At 33.3% G+C, this 21,220-nt stretch overlaps 1 protein-coding gene across 1 annotated transcript; it reads left to right on the plus strand.

Annotated features, from left to right (window-relative positions):
* The first annotated feature begins 13,863 nt into the window (after window positions 1-13,863).
* LOC143627024 (synaptotagmin-4-like) lies at window positions 13,864-20,958 on the plus strand. Its single transcript, XM_077096931.1, has 13 exons — window positions 13,864-14,161; window positions 14,317-14,426; window positions 14,523-14,568; window positions 14,653-14,773; window positions 15,321-15,442; window positions 15,529-15,630; window positions 15,731-15,805; window positions 17,609-17,688; window positions 17,776-17,926; window positions 18,830-19,060; window positions 19,568-19,861; window positions 20,436-20,549; window positions 20,627-20,958. Exons 1-13 carry the CDS (start codon window positions 14,057-14,059, stop codon window positions 20,771-20,773), a joined length of 1,698 nt encoding a protein of 565 aa, XP_076953046.1. The 5' UTR covers window positions 13,864-14,056; the 3' UTR covers window positions 20,774-20,958.
* The last annotated feature ends 262 nt before the right edge of the window (window positions 20,959-21,220 follow it).

The raw sequence follows: 21,220 nt of genomic DNA on the forward strand, positions 1-21,220 counted from the left end.
CTTCCTCAATGAGAAAGGGTAAGACTAATGCATAGAAACTATTATCAATGAAAAGTCATCCACATATGAATAATATGAATAGAAACTTCCACCTTGAATATTCCAACTTAACAAGAATTTTCCAACTTAATTACAAATTGAAAGCAAAAATATGTTAGACTGGTTTTCACTAAATTCGTTAACTTAGTCCGAATGCAAATTAGACCAAGACAAAACTTATTACGCGATTCTAGGTGACCAAACCACTAATCGATGGTTCCTTAATCGTTCCATGAGTGTTTTGATTGTTAAAAATGAAAGAGAGTTAATCACATTGACATGATAAGTTCATTTGTGTTCTAACTTCTAAGTAAAGTGATATAATGTTCATTTGATGAAACCTTAACACAAAAGGCAAGACGAAGATTCAATATAACATTGGGGACTTCAGATATAACTTATGGAAAGCTAGGATCAAAATTGTAATATAACTTTATTGGTTTATTTTCTTAACAACGGTCTTATGGAGAACCCTATATCCAAGGACCATGACACACCGTAGCACCGAATTGTAATTATTGAGCTAAAACCAAAAGATAATTGTAATATAACATTATTCGACAAGGTTGCATATGATAGGAGAAGTTGTAGTCCATCCTTCTTGTCCCCCGTTTTCGTTCACCTTATTTGATTAACACATGTGTTCTCTTTTATTTCTAAACTTTCATACCGAGACTCTTTGTCACTGTAATTTAAGAAGTTTAGAGGTTTCATATTGTTGGAGAATAATGTTGTGTTAATTTTGTATTTTAAGTTATATTTTATATCTTCTGGTTTTAGCTCAATAGTTATACAAGACTTGTATATATCCATGTAATTGGTCAGTTAACAAATTAATAGAAAATTCCAGTTTCACATGGTAAGTATCAACCGCTTAATCAGTCAAAACCTAATTTCTTTCCAAATCGTCGCTCCAACAGAATTTGATTGTCCGCTGCATTCCTTAAAATAATGATTAAATTTAGGGTTTACTTCTCATTTCTCGCATGACTTAATAATATTCTTTCCTTGTATCGTTGTAAGTGGAAGAAAAAGATAATGGATGGGACGAATTATTATTTTAAAATATCATTAAAATGTAAATATAAAGTTTGTTTTTAGTTAAGTTATGAAAAAGTAGAAGAAAAACTCGACGTAAACACTCAAATCCACCTAAAAATTCCGGAAGCAAATAGATATTTAGAGTCAATGAGGATGGAAAAATAATGGCCGACTTAAGTTTGCCTTATTTCTTCTGCTAACTGTTTTAGACGCGTACCGTTAGTGGGTTTTTTGCTTTTTGGTCAAAGGGTTTGAAGAGTCAAATCACAAACATATGGGGGGTCTTAATCACAATCTATAGTTCAATGTCATATCTAGAGGTTGATATATGAATTAAGTCATATATCCATAAAACAAATGATGAATTTCAGCTTAGGTAATTTTGGAATAAATAAAAAATGTTTTTTTTTCTTAATATAATGAATTTCAGCTTAGGTAATTTACTAGTATAAGACATCGCTTAGAACATGCGTAATGGTAGGGGAAAACTGGGGGAGAAGTGTGTCACGTGGCGCTATTAAGCAAGAAAATAAATTGTATTTTAGGGTGTAATAGTGTGAGAGATTGAGGTGAGAAGATGGATAGCATTTTATGGGTGTAATTGAGAGGGATAGATATAAAATTAATAATAATGAGATGGGCCCACATGTTTGGCCGATAAATATATCTAGATTCTCCTCTTCTCGATCACTTCTCAAAGGGGTGGGTGAGGGGGTTGGGGGTTGTTCCTCCCCATTCTCCCTCTCTTCTCGTCCACTACAGATGCTTTTATGTTATTATTTTTTAAGTACCTTATTATCACAAATGACAGTATCGCTTATATTTATGAAAGTTTTTGTCCTCCATGGTCACTTGGAGCACCTGCAAGCGGCGTAAGGGTGGTTTATATAGTGGAGTCATGAAGGATGATATGACAGTTCCATGGGCGGTCTAGATTCACTGGTCCGTATGCACTGTGGACCCTTTAACTTTGTGTAGGTCCAGGGCCGGCTCTAAGGGAGAGCCGGGTGATCGAGGGCCCAGGCCCGACACACTACTAAGTTTGGATTTTTTTTTAAAGAAAATTATATATATTTTTATAGAAAACAATATGTGTATATAAGTTTTAGGTCTTTGTTTTATTTATATCTTACTGTTTTTATTTAATAAGTGTTAAAAGTTGGTGTGAATGTGAAAAGGAAAAGAAGAATGAACGGATTATTTAATATTTTAATTAAAATTTGGATGAACCATAAAGACGTGTCAAGGTCACCAGGTATGTTTATTCCTTTTTATTTTGGGAACACTTTAATTACAAAGTTATACGGCTGTAAGATATTAGTCAAAGTGGAAAAACAATCAGTCAAACTAACCGATTTAGTTATTTCTATATACATGTCTATAGTATATATACTTCTTTTTATATTTTGAGAAATAAAATTATTTTTTACATTTTAACATTTTCATGTATCTTGTAGAAAAGATTCATGCTCGAGCTAATAAATATACGTAGATTGTTTCTTGAAGGTGACAACACAACTACGCAAGGATATCAATTTGTTTTTTAATTTGGTAAAACGTGACATATCAGTTGAAGTTGGTAAAAACAGTTTCGACACAATACGTTTTATTTGAAATAAATGTCAGTTTGATCATAGTAAAATATAAACTCTAATTATAATAATTGTTCGGGGTGGGCCACAATTGACGTGGCAATGGTTGTGGCGGCGTCACTTTGATGGTGCTGCTAACTGTGAAGACCGTATAATTGTATTGTAAAAAATGAAAGAGGTTGTGAGTTGTGAGTGATGAATGATGACTTTGAATTGTGATAGTGCCCTGATAAACAAAACTCAACTTTTTAAAAATTAAATATACAGATTATTCTTTTTCACAACATAAATAGAATATTAAAATATAACAGTAACAAATGTTTATCTGTTTATGACTAAAATAAACTAGATGAATATTCTACGGGTAGGAAAAAAAACTAATGTAACTGAAAATAACAATTAAGATTCTTTTCTAAAGGTAAATGAAAAATTATTTTGACCGGCATCATAGTAAGAAAAAGTCATATAAATGTCACGTGCATGTTATACATGAACCAAACCAAGTCATAAATGTGTAGAGGGCTATAAACATGAGCGAAATTGAAATTGGACGATTAGGGAGAGAACACCGCCCCGGGGTGACAAAATGGGCGAAATTGGGCTGGGCGACTTCTTTTTGTCGCCGGCTTGTTTGTTGGAAATATTATTATTATATTATTATGTGTGTGTGATATATATATATGTATTAGGTTACAACACCATTACACCCCTAAAACAAAAACCCTATCTTTGCTGACTGGACGTCATATGACACAAAACACTTCATTTTGTAGTCCTTCCACTACACATAACATTATCTCTTGTAGAAAATTTATACACATTTGTAGACTCGTTGTAACCGCGGGGTGGGGGTGGGGGGGTGCTAGGCTTTAAACCTTAAGTTAGAGGGTCAGATCATGTTAAAATTTTTCTCTTTCAACTTTGTTTTGTGTTGTAGTTTAAAGTCGTGATATTACGTTAAAGTCTCACCATATAGCATTTGGGTCATACATGTACTCCAGAGACAAAGTAAATGATTTATGTCTCCTTTAAATTTTTTATTTTTCATATATCACCCTCTAAACATTCTTAAAATAAATATATAACTAAAATTTATTAAAGAAGAGTGTATATATGTGCAATGTTAGAATTTTATTGGGTTTATACGATGGTTAGAAGGTTTATAGGGTACGTGTGAAATCAAATCCTCTAAATATTCACTAAACAATAAACTAAGAATGTGTCAACTAAAAGAATTGTTAAATGTAACGTTTAAATTAATTATGTTTGACTGATTAAAAATGTCAACTATATTTGCTAATAAATGGGTTGGGTATGTTGCACATTCTAGAAGTGGAATGTATGCTGTTTCGTATTGCATACAATGAAATGCATTACTATCCTAAGTCCTAACCATTGTCTATTGAACCTTTATCACGTATATTCTTAATAATTTTATCGTAGTTTTCGGTAACATAAATATAAATGACAAAAATTGTAATAATACATAAGGCTAGTTTTATGTTAAACGTCATTATGTTTGACCAAAGAGCCTTTAGTTTAGCGGTATTAGAGTGTTGGATAAGACTTTTTCTTTCGGATGTCTCAAGTGAGTACTAAAAAACGGACCATTATATATAATTTTCTTCCCCAAAGATCGATGATAATTATGATAACACTAAACTAAACAAAGTTATTGTAGCAAAAACGAATGCAAATCAAAGTTAAACAGTTTACAAAGCATAGCTACAAAATCGAGAGACTCTCCTAGTTCTCAAACACAAACGGGTCAGGTTCGATCTATAAATGTGTATTGTGGGTTAAACAAAATTGGTATTTTTTTTAGAACGGCCAACAAACTGAATTGTCTAGGTACTCCGTACGAGATGGCTCATTGGCAAAAAGCCACCGCCAGCTGGCCCAACCAGCCGCACGGAGCCCTTAAGCGCCTCCATGTTATCTCTTGTTCCGGAGAAAACTCACCTACCCGACGGCCTACTGGTGGTAAAACGCGGACGCCCTCAAGATCGAACTGGAGATCACAAAGATCTCAGTTTTCCTTCATTGAGCCACCCGTATCCCCTCCAAAATGTAGTTAGCGGGGTTTGAATTTGGGTCTCCATTAAGAAACCCAAATTGTTTACCACTACATCACATTGGAATGAATAACAAAATATGTCCACCTTGTTTGTTATTATTGGGTTAATAAAAATGTATGGGCTTAAAAACTATAAAAAGTGTTTTTAGTTATTGTTTTACATTGTATTATATGTGTGTGCGCGCGCTGTGCGTGCTGTGTTGCGTAAAAAAAATTGAAAATTTTGTGACACGATAGCGGGCCCTAAATGGCGGCCAAAACCCCGCCTTGCCTCAAAGCTCGCACGGGTGTGAGTTCAACGCCAGTTGTTATCAAAAGGTTAGTTTGTTGATAATAATACGTTGAGAATATCAAGAATCGCATGTTCATATCTTCTTTTGTCATAACCCGTTATAACACATATGAAGTCTTTAAATTTAAATGACTAGTTAAGAAACAGGGTAAGATTTTTTATTAATAAAATGCTTAGCTAAGGAATACAATTTGAATGGCAATTTGTTCAATTAAAAGGGGTTTATTTTATGATATGAAAGGTTGAAAGTTGTCACGAATTCGAACAAATCTTAATAAACACACGTTTGTGATAAGATACGTATAAATGACATGAGGATGGTGTCATGACTCATGATGTGCATATGACAAAAAATAATAATAATAATAATGGCATGAAATATGCAAATTTGTAATGGCATGAAATTTACCTTATGTTAAATACTCTTACACTTACACGGCATGGCGGCATGCTATTCACATTGTACCAATTTCAAGATTTGAAGTATGTGAAAAAAAATTAAAAAAAAAGGTAAATTATATCACCATAAATCAAGAAAAAAAATACGTGAATGCCAGAAATATTTAGGATGTAAATGCATCTTTCAATATTTTTTAGTCTTGTCCAAGTTGGGTCTAAGTTGAGTCAGGTCACATAATAGGAATTAGAAAATAAAATGCATTTTTGATAGAAGTTAATTCATACTTCATATCTAAATAACTGACATCCAATCGAGGCTTTTAGGACTGATCAGGACTTCGAGAGAGCTATTTGGAAGTGGTTAACAAAAGCTAGGATGTCATCGGCCGAGCGGATGTCATGGGAAGAAGGGAGTGGCAACGGTTGTTAGAGTTAAAGTCGAAGGGTAGAAGATGTGAAATAGGGATTAAGAGGTTGTTTGTGAACGACTAATGATTTTGCATGGGTAGAGGCTTTAGATCTTAAGAGTATAGGTTTTAGGTGATGTATAATGGGCTTAAAATGAGTTATATTGGGTAAATGTCCAATATTAGTTGATATTTGCTGTTTTTTTTTGTGAATTATTGGTTTATTTGCTAATATGTATTTTCTAATAAGTAAAAAACTTGGAAATTAAATTAAATTAAAAAGAAAAAAAATTGTAGTTTGATTTAGGGGCGAGCAGAAACCGAATTAACCAAAAAAACCGAACCGAAGCATTAACCGATGGTTAATGTTTTGTTTTTTTGAAAACCAGAAATTTTCGGTCTCGGTTCGGTTATCCATTTTAAAAAACCGGAAAAACCAAACCAAACCGATTAATGGTGATGAAGATTATGAAGATGATGAAAACTGGGACTAAACTTTGAAAATAAATAAGATGATAAATGAAGATTTGAACTAAACTTTTATCCTTTTTTATTAAAAATTTTGTTGAATTTTTAGCTCTACTAATATAGCAATGTTGTATTCGTATTATTCCACGTAATAAGCGCCTATTTTTGTTTTTTTAATTCAATATATATGTGGTACTTTAATATGTTTGTTACAAGCCTAAAATTACTATTTTCATTTTTTAAATTATTTTTGTAATGTCTACACTCTACGTAGAATTGGAAAAAAAAACCAACTATAACCTAACTAAAACTGAAAACTGAAGAACCGAATGATTTGTATATTAAAAAAACCCGATGATTTTAGTTTGGTTATAAAACTTTCACAGGTTACGTAAAAGTTCATCACACGTAGTCAGTAAAAAAACATATGTAAGACGTAATCGCGTAATTAAACATAACTTCTAGATGAACATGATACGTAACGTCAAACATAAAACGTCTAATAGTTAAAGTCTTAAATGATCTTACAAAAAGACTAGATCAATGATCTATATATTGTCTTTTAGAATCAAGAATTGAATTTAATCATTTATATTAGTTATGATGTTATGGGAACACACCGGCCTATATCTATATATGAATTGTTGGGTCTGAATCCAAAGAATCATTGGTCCACATGAAGCAACGGTTTTGGTGTTCAACTCAAAGACAAAATCTTTGTGCACACAAACATTCAACTATCTAGTATCTACACGACAAATATTGTACAAACAAAAATAGTGTTTCTCCTCTATAACACCTTTTATAGAATGAGTCAATAATAGACGTATATAATTTAGTGGTGGCATGTGTCATACCTTAGACGTATCACAAATTCACGATAATAAAATAAAATTGATTTTGTATGTTTTTTTAACAGATTTTTATATAGATCTTTTTTTTAAATTTCATTTTGTTACGATACAAGAAGACTAGTTTTTATCTCTCGTATTACAGAGGTTGTTTTACATTATTTGTTTCTAATATATGTATATATATTTTTACAAATTTAATTTTATTTATTGTAAGGAAGTTAATAGTATACTTACGGTTTGATAATAAAGGTTTCACAAATAAATGAGATATTATAACTCGATTTAAAAACTATTTGGATTTGGTGAGACCCATGACCCGCTTATTTTTTTACTATAAAATTATTTCTTAATTATAAATGATATTTTTTTATAAAAAAATCGGATACTAATTTTTAGTGCATTCCTATTTTATGAAATTTTCATTTCAAATATTTGGTGAGATTAAGTTTTATTTTAATGAGATGTTATAACTCGTTTAAAGGCTATCTGGGTTTGGTATGACTCATACCGTGAATTCGGGTCAAATGCATGAGAAGTCTCCATTTACAAATAAAACAATTTGTTGACTTGAGAGAATATAGCGAGGTTTCGTTTATATATATTTAAGATCTGTAGCCGTTTAACTAAAAATGAAAACACCCATGTCACTTCACGTAAACATGTGAACTCTCACTAAGCATGTAATTGTTTAAGTAACAACACAATTGTTATTAGTTTTTACATATTAAAAATTGATTGGTTGGAAAATAGGTTGGCCTCACAAAAGGAGACCTTGAGCCCGTTAACATGGTAGCGCCCTTTGAGGCTCACACTCCTCTCCCCTCTTTTAACGCTCCCTCTTTAAGTTTTGTAAGGCTAAACTTTGTGGTATAACGCCACCGACGTTAGCTGGTCCGATGTGAAGGAGAATAAACGCTTAAACACTGCGCCAGAGTTGCCGGTAAAAGGTTAACAATGATAGGAGTTGATGGAGTAACGTTATGGTGGGTGCTTGACCTGGAGGTGGTTAACGCCCCTGACATTAATCTACAACAACTGGTCTAACGGTTTTGTTGTGAACTGATAGGTAAGTTGACAAGCACGCTAAATAAAAGTTATTTTAATGAAATTTGAGAATCTGTTTTGTCACAATAGTTTTTTTTTTTTAAGTTGAGATGTATCTATAAAAAATAAAAATAAAAAAGAAGGTTGAAATGGATGTTTTATTTCCTTCTAAAATTGAAACTCTAGCCATCAAGTTATCGTATGTTTATAGGTTTAGTAGGTAACAATTGTCAATACGGTTTTTCTTGGTTTGTGCTCTTATAGCTTTAGCTTGTACGTTAACTTCTCTATTAGATTCGTATATAATCTAATTTAGGTATGATGGATTATAAGAGTATCTATGATAATAAAGAGATTCCGAAACACTGTAAATCAATCAATCAATCAATCAATCAATCATACCCAGTAAATTCCACCGACAGCAAAGCTATAAGTAGGGTCTGGGGAGGGTGGGATGTAGGCACACCGTACCTCCATCCAAAGGAATGAAGAGGTGGCTTCCAGAGAGACCCTCGGCTCTAAGTACATGTGTATGAAGCAAAATAAAGGAAATCAAAGTTTAACAGTTATATACAAACTACTACTAATTATAATAATATTAATAATAAGATCACAGTTTAACAGCTATATAAAAGCTAATAATAATTATAATAATAATAATAATAATAATAATAATAATAATAATAATAATAATAATATATTTAAGGGAAATACCATTATGGTATGGGACCTAAATAAGTTAAGTCTAAGCCCTAAGGTATTCAATTCTCTCTAAAAATCCTTAACTTTAATTCTACTTCTCCACGAATTCCTATCCTCAACCATGTCCTCGGAGAGGTTTAGGTCTATCAAATCATGCCTAATCCTCTCATCCCAAGTCAATTTCGGTCGTCTTCTACCCCTCCTCCCCTCTATAGTAATGTTTTCTACGGATCTAACAGGATTCGTCGTCTGTCTTCTCTTTACATGTCCAAACCATCTCAATCTCCACTCTCTTATCTTGTCTGCTATGTTCGCCACCCCTAATCTCTCGCGAAACACAACGTTTCTTATTCGGTCTAGCCTTGTGTGCCCACACATCCAACGTAGCATTCTCATTTCTGCTACCTCCATCTTCCGCACTTGTGCCTTCTTGATGGCCCAACACTCTGTTCCATATAGCATTGCAGGTCTAACTGCCACCCTATAGAATTTTCCCTTTAGTTTAGCCGGGAAACTCTTGTCGCACAATATACCTGTGGCTACTTTCCATGTACACCATCCTACCTGAACTCGGTGGGTGACATCACTGTCTAATTCCCCATCGCTCTGTACAAATGATCCTAAATACTTGAATTTCGTTACCTGCGGGACCACCTGCCCTTCAATTGTGATCTGTGCGTCTTCATTGTCGTTTATCCCACCAAAATCACAGTGGAGGTACTCCGTCTTAGATCGGCTAATCTTTAAACCTTTTGTCTCTAAGGTTGTTCGCCACTCCTCAAGCCTCATGTTTAGATCTTGTTTTTTCTCAGCAAGTAACACAATATCGTCTGCGAACATCATGCACCACGGGAGAGTCCCCTGAATCGACTTTGACAACTCATCCAAGACTACTGCAAAAAGAAACGGGCTCAACGCTGACCCTGGTGAAGACCTACCTCTACAGGAAAGAAATCAGTATCCCCCACTGGCGCATGGACACTTGTTTCACTCCTGGTATACATATCCATAATTATCTCTATGTATTTCTTGGGCACTCTTCTACCCTCCAAGCACTCCCAGAGCACCTGTCGTGGCACACTGTCGTAGGCCTTTTCTAGGTCAATAAACACCATGTGTAGATCACGCTTCTTCTCCCTATACTTTTCCATTAATCTTCTTAGAAGGTGTATTGCCTCTGTGGTGGAACGCCTCCAAAACACTGTAAACTTACCGAATAAAAAAAAACATTGACACATCATCACAACGTTTTTTTAATGTCTGCAACTCATTATCTTTCAACAAGCTATTTATATTTTCTTTCCACGATGACGTATCAAACTTCGATATAAAGTTGTACATACGTTTTTTATTGATTAATTTTATTATTTATTTATATCTATATTATATATAATACATGAAATAAGGGCAAATCAATATACCTTGAGATTAAGTATAATTTTCAAATGGGAATACACTATAATTTGTTTCAATTAAGTTACTCATATTTTCTTTTGTCTCAATTAGATTGCTCAACTTTTAATTTGTCTCAATTATGTCACTCAACTTTCAGTGTGTTCTAAAACGAAGGGAACCACTATTATATAACTCAAATGACATATTTACTAATGAAAAATGTAACAAAATGTTGGTTTTAATGACGTTTTAGTTATTTATGAACCTATAATATGAAGGTAAAAATGATCATTGAAGATGGAGTGACCAAATTAAGACAAAACTGGAAATTGTGACCAAATTTAGACGCATTGAAAGTTTAGTAACCTAATTGAGACGAAATTGAAAGTTTAATTACTTAACTGAGACAAAATAATATATGAGTGACTTAACTGAAAAAACTTGAAACTTTGTTATTATTCTTTAAAGTTCTCCCTTTACAGATTAACAAACATATCCAACGAATTTTTTAAACATAGTTACAATCTTGCCCACATCAATTTTAATAACTTTTGTATATTTAAATAATACTTACAACATTGGTTTTTAACTTTTAATCATATATTCTTTTTAGTTTCATACTTAACCCAATTTTCACCCATGACATTTAAGCGGTAATAATTCTTTCATACGTTAATATATATATTTTTTTCTAAATGTTACTATAAAAACAAAAATTTTATTCTCTTTGGTTTGAGTATGATATTACTATAGTTTTTGTAGTTAAAAAATTATCATTTTACGTAGCAATGTTTGCGATCTGGTTTCGATGGTTTTAAATTAAACCATTAGTAACGGGTTTTTATCATCGACAACCGAAATAAAACCGCTAAAAACTGAAACCAAACCATTATCAACAGTCTGTGTTAGTGTCTAGTTTTCAATAAATGGAGAGGCCGGTCCATTTCAACAAAGCCAATTTCATTGATTTGTCTTTTTTATATTCACCAATCCTATAATTAATCCCTATCAAATCTAGGATGATTAGTAGATAATCTTAGTATACAAATTAATATCATAAGACAAAAAACACTGTCTCATGTTTTTGACATGTACTCACATGTTTTTGACATGTACTCACATTGATTGTCTTGTTACAAATATGTCTATCTTCTTGTTCGTATCCATAAGTACACCATTTGTCACAAAATAAATATGGATTGATTTTTTTATTAAGAAAAACGACATATATGAGGGGTAACAACATATGTTAATAATTTAATTTTATGCTTTTAGATCTCACTTGGCAATCTTAAGATATACTTATCATTAATTTGTTGTTTGTTCATTGTTAACTTTCGGAGTTTAATCGCCAATTCAATTAAATTTGGTTTTTGCGTATTGTTTGAAGATTAAAATCTGCGTGATGTTAAGATGTTACGTTCGCCTAACGATACGTCTTTTTAAAAAATACACGACTTACTTTGCTTATGTTTCCTGTACATCATATCGTACACGTTGCCTGTTGTCGGAACTCCGCCATAGAAGAATAAACATGGTCCTTACTTTACTGACCCAAACAAATGTATAGTCATGTTGCTTCGTGGTCCAATCTTTCAGGTTATAGCAACTTTAGCGACAATCGCTTAGGTCTCTAACTCATTGACATTTTCTGGAAAATACTAAATACATAAAGTTAAAAGTTGCATTCTTTCCACTCTGAGTTTGACGCTTGTTTTAGAATGACAAAAACAGTTCATTCTATCGTACAAGATCTTGTGTCCCATCATCTTAAAAACCGCTCGTCGTCCAATGGGCTCATTGTCATGGTCCTGTTACTCGTACGGGGTTCGGTTTCAACCATCGGGAGATCACCGTCATATTACTCTATGCATTAAGTTAGAAAGGAACTCTCGACCAACATAAGTGTTACCTCAACTATCATGCGATTGTCACACTCGTTTGTACTAAAAGGATTAAATGATAACAAAACAATCAACATCAACACGTTAGGCCCATAAATAAACACAAGACCAAATTTGATCCATTTGTCTGGCCCAATTCCGAAGAGTACTTGTAAGTTGTATATAAATGCCCAACAAGAACAAGTTGCTTTTGACCAATGCAAAGTCCAAACAAATGTACTAAGTTGTAGGCTTGTAGCCCAAATTATCGTATAACTTAGAGGTGAAAAAAAACCCGAATCCAGAAACGAACCCGAATAAAAACCCGGAACTGGTATTTTATATATCCGGGTTTTTAATATCTGAACCCATACCTGACCCTACCCGTAGGGTACAGAGAGGGTATGCATTTCGGTACTAAAACCCGAACCCGAATCAGACTCGATTTGTACCCGGTAATAACTGAAAACCCGAACCTGTTCGACCTGGAACCAGGTTTTCCAATACTCGAAACCGTGTATTTCAAATACCCGATGTATACCCGAAAATACCTTAAAATACCCAAAAGTGCAACTTTTTAAAAAAATCCAATATATACCCGGAAAAAACCTGGAAAAAAGCCCCAAAAACCCGAAAATAAGGTGATTTCAATACCCGAAAATAGGGTATTCAAATACCCAATTTTAGAATACCTGGTTCTATAACTGACCCGAACCCGATACATAGGGTGGTTTTTAGAGACAATACCTGGACCCGAACCCGAACCCAACCCGGGTTTTGCAAATACCCGATTTTCCAATACTCGGTCAAGCCTGAACCCGGTGTCATACTCCAACCCGGGTATTTGAAAAACCTGATTTGTGCACCGCTAGGTTAAATTAAAATTAAAAGAGTGCAAAACTACATTTTTTTTGTAGACCTATAACTAAAGATTAGTATATATATATTTTTTTTAAATTACAATCACCAAAGAAGTGTACAGCCATTAATTGTAAATACTAATATTAAAACAAAATGCTTTGCCATTTTTACATTGTACTAAGTAACTCCATATACATATTTACTAAAAGACGTGTAAACAAGTAGAGACTAGCCTGATACAGTTAGGCTTCGCTCGGCTTTTTCGAGTTGTTTTTCCAAAGCTCGGCTCATGAGTAGCTTTTTCAAGCTAGAGCTTGACTCATTTATTATTTATTAATTAGTTTATATGCATTCTAATATATATTTTTTATATATAACACAATATAAATTATTATTTACATATTGTAAAAATGTATTACATAAATTAAAAAAAAAACATATATAAATAAGAGGTTCGTTTAACTTGCGAGCTGGCTCGAGCTTAATAAACGAACCTCGAACACGTGTTATTAAATAGGTTTACTTTAGTCTCGAGTTTGGGCTCATTTAAGCTCAGCTTGATTCAATGTTTTATAGAGTTAAAAAAATTGGTAATAGCTGGACTTACGTATGCTCGTTTATGTTTGGTCAATTATGTTCATTTACGTTTGTACGGTTATGTTCGTTTACGTTTATTAACTGTTCATCTAGGTTTCATGTGCTCGTGTTCGTGTTCGTGTTCAGTTAAAGTTAAAGTTAAATAAACGACACGAGCATGGCTTCGTTTGATTCGTTTACGGACCTATAATATTATTTATAAAAAGAAGAACAAATTTGATTCCAATAATATCTATTTCAAGTAATCATCTTTGTCTTTCATTCCCTACACGAAAAGAAACAAATTTGATTCCATGCTGCAACCTGTTCGACGAAATGCCTGAACCAATAAAAACTATTATATTCAATGACGGATAAAAGAGTAATAATCATTTTCATTTGGGTTGTGTTAAAATACAATTACAAATGGGATTCCTTGGTGGTCTCTTGTTCGGTGTCGCATTCGGCATCGGTTTCATGGTGTCTCTAGCGCGTTACCAGATCCTCCGAACAGCTATTCGTATTGATCTGGTATTTACACGTTAACGCGTCACGTAAAAGATTTTATTTTTTAAATAGTTTGCATGGAATCTTGCATGTAATGTTGCATGTATTAATGTTGCATGCAATGAGGTATGTGTGTTTCATTTTATATTTTGTTTTAAAATGTTTATTGTTTATTATAGGCTGCAACGATCGCAGCGTTTGCAAGGATGACGGTGGCGGATTCAAGAAAGCTTCTTCCCGGAGAGTATTACCCGCCGTGGGTTGTTTTTTCAAAGAGGCAAAAGTTAAGTTACATTTTGTTTATTAATTAGTAAACATGTTTCGTATAAATGTATAATAATCGGTTTTGATGACTAACAAGTTTACGTTATGAACTGCAGTTAAATTGGCTTAATCACATAATGAACAAGATTTGGCCATATGTTGATGAGGTACTTGATCACTTTGTTTATAAAAATATTTTTTTTTTATTAAAATTTTTAAACTTTTATAGTTTTGTTTGGATGCTAGCATAGGCAGCATCGGATCTAATACGAAGCACTGTGGAGCCGATACTCGAGCAATACAAACCGATGGTTTTGTCTTCTATGAACTTTTCAAAGTTAACCCTTGGTACCGTGGCTCCACAATTTACAGGTTTGTCCTGTTGTTAATCACTGACAAACAAACGTACCCAGTAAGATCCCACACGTAACATGTAACATATAGTATAGTATCCAGATAAGAGTAAACTACTAATACACAAAATAGTGAGAAAACTATAGTAGTAACAGATAAAATATAGCGGTGCAACTGTTAATCAATTTGATTTATTCTAATATTCTTTACTCATATGTTACTTCAATACTTTTATATAAACTTTTTATATTAATGTGATATTATATTTTATGAAGTTTGATATTATAATATTATATTTTGAAAACTTAAGTTTTTTTTTTTACTTAACAACAGCTTAAGCTAAAATAAAAGGAACCGATTACAATAGAGAGGCAGGTAGGCGGGCAACAAGCTGCTCCGCCATCCCCTTTTGAATGGAATATTATATTTTAACGGAATATTAACGATTTATTAATTTAATATTATTTAAATTACGAGATTAATGTTAAGTTTGAATATTATAAAGGTTACGGAAATACTGTTGTTAACGATATATTTTATTTTGTGTGTTTTTTTTGTGATGTAGGAATATCAGTAGATAAAGGCGATCCTGGAGAAATTACGATGGAATTAGAGGTGCAATGGGATGGAAATCCTAATGTTATTTTGGATATAGTCACCAAAGTTGGTGTGGCTTTACCTATACAGGTAAAAAATATTAATTTTGTTATAATATTTGATATAACAGAAAATGTTTGTTGGTATATTTTTTTTACTTATGATTCTTGCAACAGGTAAAAAATATCGCGTTTACCGGCCTTTTCAGACTCATTTTCAAACCATTAGTTGATGAGTTTCCTTGTTTTGGTGCAGTTTTATTTTCATTGAGAGAAAAGGTGTGACATGACTTTCATTCTTATTTTTGTCACTTAAATATATTACAAGTTTTGTAACTATAGTTTTGGTTCAACTATTTTGTATGTTTTTCATGCACAGAAACAACTGGATTTTACGCTAAAAGTTATCGGTGGAGATTTATCAGCACTTCCTGGAGTATCTGAAGCCATAGAGGTTTGATCTATTTTCTTTTTCCTCTTTTCCCCTGCAAATTCTTGTGCTTTGGCCTGAGCCCGTTTTGACCTGATACCTAACATGTGGTAATTTTCATACTAAATTACCAATTTACCCATGGACATCTTTACATAATGTTGATGATATTTATCTTAGTCTATAAGGCAATATGTAATGGGCGACAAATTTGATGGTTTAGGGGCGATAAAGGGGCGACAACACCACCCCCTGGGTTACAAATGGGCGATTTGTGGTGGTGGTGGTGGTGGTGGTGGTGGGGGGGGGGGGAAGCAGATGTCACCCTTTCTTCCTTTTCTTTTATTATTATTATATTCAAATGTGTTATATATATACACACATATATATAGGGGTTACAACACCATTACACCCCAAAAACAAAAACCTACCATTTGCTGACTGGGCGCCACATGGCGCAAAACGCCCCATTTTGTAGCCCCTCCACTACACATAGCCTAAGACTGTCCCCTACTTTGTAGGGTGTAAACAAGCCCAACCCGAGCTCGACTAGGTCCATACTCAACTCGTTTTAGGGAAGCAGATGTCACCCTTTCTTCCTTTTCTTTTATTATTATTATTATATTCAAATGTGTTATATATATACACACATATATATAGGGGTTACAATACCATTACACCCCAAAAACAAAAACCTACCATTTGCTGACTGGGCGCCACATGGCGCAAAACGCCCCATTTTGTAGCCCCTCCACTACACATAGCCTAAGACTGTCCCCTACTTTGTAGGGTGTAAACAAGCCCAACCCGAGCTCGACTAGGTCCATACTCAACTCGTTTTAGGGAAGCAGATGTCACCCTTTCTTCCTTTTCTTTTATTATTATTATTATTATTATTATTATATTCAAATGTGTTATATATATACACACATATATATAGGGGTTACAACACCATTACACCCCAAAAACAAAAACCTACCATTTGCTGACTGGGCGCCACATGGCGCAAAACGCCCCATTTTGTAGCCCCTCCACTACACATAGCCTAAGACTGTCCCCTACTTTGTAGGGTGTAAACAAGCCCAACCCGAGCTCGACTAGGTCCATACTCAACTCGTTTTGACTTAGGAGAGCTTGAGATTGAGCTCAGCTCGGTTTGATCTCCTTTTCTAAAGATCGAGCTCGGCTCGTGAGTTGATTCTGACTTTCTTCTAGCTCCGGCTCGTCTCGTTTATTATTTATTAATTAATTTATATACGTATTTAATTGTTTTTATGTATTTTGAGAAAAACCTTAAATAAGCCTTAGCTCGGCTCAAGCTTATTGTTACGTATCAATTTGGTAATCAAGTGTATGATCGATAATGAGGAAGAAGTACAGAAAAGAAGAAGACTTTAGTCTCAAATCATCGATACCATTTACATTCACAGATACCGTATATGTATATTAACCTATTACATGTTATAACCCTAAACTATTAGACAATTACACTTTAGTCCATCTACTATTTAATACCTAACACTTATGTAGTACCTTAAACGAGCCAAAACTCAGCTCGAGCTCGGTTGTGCAATGTAAATTAATACATACAAGTCCAAAAGAAAAAAAACCTTAAAATATACAGAAGGCTCGATAGTTAAATGAGGCTCTCATACAAGGCTCAAGCTCGGGCTCGATAGTTAAACGGGCTTTATTTGAGGCTCGGGCTCGGCTTAAGCTCGAAAAAGCTCAACTTGGCTCGTTTGCACTAATGTACTACTTTGTCATTTTAAAAATTATTTGTGGATTGTTACTGAAAATAATACTAATATAATTCACTTTATATAGGAAACAATCAAGGATGCAGTTGAGGATTCAATCACATGGCCCGTTCGAATCGTCATACCCATATTAGCAGGGGACTATAGGTACATTACACGTCTCTGCGAAAAATACTAAAACTAGCTCATTATAATTATTCATGGGAAATATTTATTTTAATATGTTTGATTCAGTGACTTGGAGTTGAAGCCTGCTGGAATATTAGAAGTAAAGCTTATAGAAGCAAAAGAATTGACAAATAAAGACATTATAGGAAAGTCTGACCCGTTTGCCACTTTATTCGTACGCCCTCTACGTGCAAGAATGAAAAACAGCAAGACAGTTGTAAGAATACCGTATTATTCTTAACAAAATATAACCAAGTTTGATCCAATATCTATTTCAAGTAAATATATTGTTTCTTCAGTTTAAGGCTTTAAGCTAGGGGTGTGCGTGGTGCGCTTCGGTGCGGTTTTTGACCAAAACCGAACCGAAAACCAAACTTTCGGTTTTATGATTTTTTAAAACCGTTCGATTTTGGTTTTTTCGGTTTCTGGGTTCGGTTTGGTTTTGGATGTGGTTTTTTCGGTTTTGCTAATCAGGCATGATATATTTTTTTTGGCATAAAAAAACTTGACTCTAGATATTGAAATTGGGCTTTTTTTTTCTTTAAACTGACGATTGAATATTTGGAACTCATATATTAAAAACTAACTAACGACTGATGTAAAATCAAAACTAAAAGTATCAGGTGCATTAGTTAATAATCATATGTGGAAACCAAATATATTTGTTATTAACCATAGGTTAAAACTAAACAAATAATATCGGTAGATTTTGTATTAATGGTTATGGTTAAGATGTTATGCTTATTTTAATTTCTTGGTTTTTTCGGTTCTTAACAAAACACAAAACCGAACCAAAACCAATATTTCGGTTTTTGCTAAAGTTCAAAACCGAACCACTGGTTTCTAATTCGGTTTGGTTTTTTGGTTTTTTCGGTTTCGGATTGGTTTTTTGGGATTTGTGCACACCCCTACTTTAAGCTAATCTTTTTATGAAGTTATCATTTTATGATGGAAGCAAAGTTGGATACATGAAATATTATTTGGACCAGAGTTGGTTATCAAGTAAATTATTATTATTATTATTATTATTATTATTATTATTATTATTATTATTATTATTATTATTATTATTATTATTATTATTATTTTTTAACGAATGTAATGTTGATTGTTTTTCTAGAACAACCAACTAAATCCTATTTGGAATGAGCATTTCGAGTTCACTGTCGAAGATCCTAATACGCAATACTTTACAATAAGAGTGTTTGATGATGAAGGAGTTCAAGCTTCTGAATTGATCGGTTGTGGCCATGTTGCCATAAAGGATCTTGAGCCCGGAAAGGTTAAAGATATGTGGATCAAACTCGTTAAAGATTTGGAAATTCAAAGAGATACTAAGAATAGAGGCCAGGTACTATAAATTCAAAATTGTGATATATTGTCTATATATCTTTAACGAGTCAAATTGGTGGAATAAAATATAAATTGTTTTATTCAAAATCGTGGCGCTAAAGTTGCATAGGAGGGTGTGCCGTGTGGAAGCTTTTGTTTGGCTGAAACAATTTTTTTTAAATAAAAACAAGACAAGTCAGATGATATTTTTGTAAAATAAAAGGTCAAGACTATTTTGTTAAAATTATTGGTCAACATGGTCATTGGTCAAGGCTATTTTCTCAAATTTATAAGTCAAAATGGTCATTTTGGGATTTTTTTTCTTTTTTCTTAAATAAAAACAAGAAAAGTCAAATGATATTTTTGTAAAAGAAAAAAGTCGGCTATTTTGTCAAACTTATCGGTCAAAATGGCCAATATTCATGTCTATTTTGTCAAACTTATCGGTCAAAATGGTCATTTTGGCGATTCTTTCTTTTTCTTAACTATATTATCCGACGTCGAATTCTTTTTCAACATTTTTCAGGTGCATTTGGAGCTCTTGTATTGTCCTTTTGGCACAGACACCGGACTCAAGAATCCGATTAACCCTGATTTTCGATTAACCGATTTAGAAAAGGCTCTTAAATCCGGGATTAGTGAAACAGATGTGGATCCTGCAAAACTTGCTGCACAAAAGAAAAAAGAAGTTATAAGGAGAGGAGTTCTTTCGGTAACAGTAATGTCTGCTCAAGATTTGCCTGCTGTTGATCTTATGGGAAAAAGTGATCCTTATGTTGTACTTTTAATGAAGAAAACCGAACAAAAACTGAAAACAAGAGTAAGTTTCTGACTTAGAAACCCGTGGTTTGGTTTTGTCATTTTGAGAAAACTGAAATAACGGTTTTGGTTCGGTTTTTTCTTTTGCGAAAAACGAAAAACCCGAAAAAACTGTAATAACCGCCCGTAAGCATTAAAACCGAACCGAATATTTTTAAGCACTTCTAGACTTTTATAATATGAATTTTGTTTTATTTTATGTCTTTTAATTTTTGTATTGAATTTTTGATTTTTTATCTTTAATCTTGATTGTTAAGTATCTTTTATTAGCCCTAAATATTCTAGGCCCAAGTATAATAATCTACTAATCATTAACTTTTTTTAAAAAAATACTAGGCCCAAATTCAATATATTGAGTCAAATTTTTTTGGCCAAAAGGTTTTTTAGACTGATTAGCAAAACCGAAAAAACCGCATCCAAAACCAAATGGAATCTCAAAACCGAAACCGAAAGATTATGAAAAGTAAAAAAAAGACGGAAATTTGGTTTTCGGTTTGTGTGTAGCCCAAAACCACACGAACTGAACCGTGCACACCCCTAATATTTTCTTTGGTAACACGCTTATCCGTTTTCAGGTTATAAACAACACCTTGAATCCTGTATGGAATCAAACATTCGACTTTGTTGTCGAGGACGGATTACGCGATTTGCTAATGTGTGAAGTGTGGGATCATGATACTTTTGGAAAGGTACACATTTATGTCATATCTATTCATGTAATCCGATTCTCGTTAACAAAACATATGATTAAGTTTATGTTGTGCAGGACAAGATGGGAAAATGCATAATGACACTTTCACGGGTCATATTAGAAGGCGAGTTCACAGAGACATTCGCGTTGGACGGGTGTAAATCAGGAAAGTTGACTTTGCATCTCAAATGGACTCCACAAACAATAGTCCGCGATACGTGATAAGTTAAACACGAAATGTGCACTCATTTTGCATCATTGTCCACAGCTTTCGACATCCTGCAACGAAATTGCGCACGAAGATCTTACCTTGATTGAATTGGTTCTCTTTCTTTGTTGTTAAATGTATATGACATCTAGATGAGATTGTATGGTCCTACATGTTGAAAAGAAGGTATATAAATGTAAATGACTATTTTCTGTTTGGCAAGAAAATACGGGTCCTTGTGACCCGAGTTTAGTGACGGATCCAGAAATCTTAATATGACTAATGTGGCAGTTATTTGATAGATAATAAATAAAACTGAATTTATATATATATATATATATATATATATATATATATATATATATATATATATATATATAATTAATGAGAAATAAATATGCATAACTTTATACTATGCATATAGCCTAGTCGTCATATAAAATCTGGCATGTCCAGACTGA

Source organism: Bidens hawaiensis, unplaced genomic scaffold (genome assembly GCF_021521415.1).
Source record: "Bidens hawaiensis isolate Kalapana, Puna unplaced genomic scaffold, B.hawaiensis_p1.1 tig00004595_1, whole genome shotgun sequence".
In the NCBI taxonomy this organism is placed as follows: Eukaryota; Viridiplantae; Streptophyta; class Magnoliopsida; order Asterales; family Asteraceae; genus Bidens; species Bidens hawaiensis.

What these genes read in the sequence shown, in the direction of transcription:
- LOC143627024 (XM_077096931.1), top strand. Translation starts at nt 14,057, where the DNA reads ATGGGATTCCTTGGTGGTCTCTTGTTCGGTGTCGCATTCGGCATCGGT. An exon ending in CAGCTATTCGTATTGATCTG is followed by an intron (nt 14,162 to 14,316) that starts GTATTTACACGT and finishes TGTTTATTATAG; the next exon opens with GCTGCAACGATCGCAGCGTT. An exon ending in GAGTATCTGAAGCCATAGAG is followed by an intron (nt 15,806 to 17,608) that starts GTTTGATCTATT and finishes CACTTTATATAG; the next exon opens with GAAACAATCAAGGATGCAGT.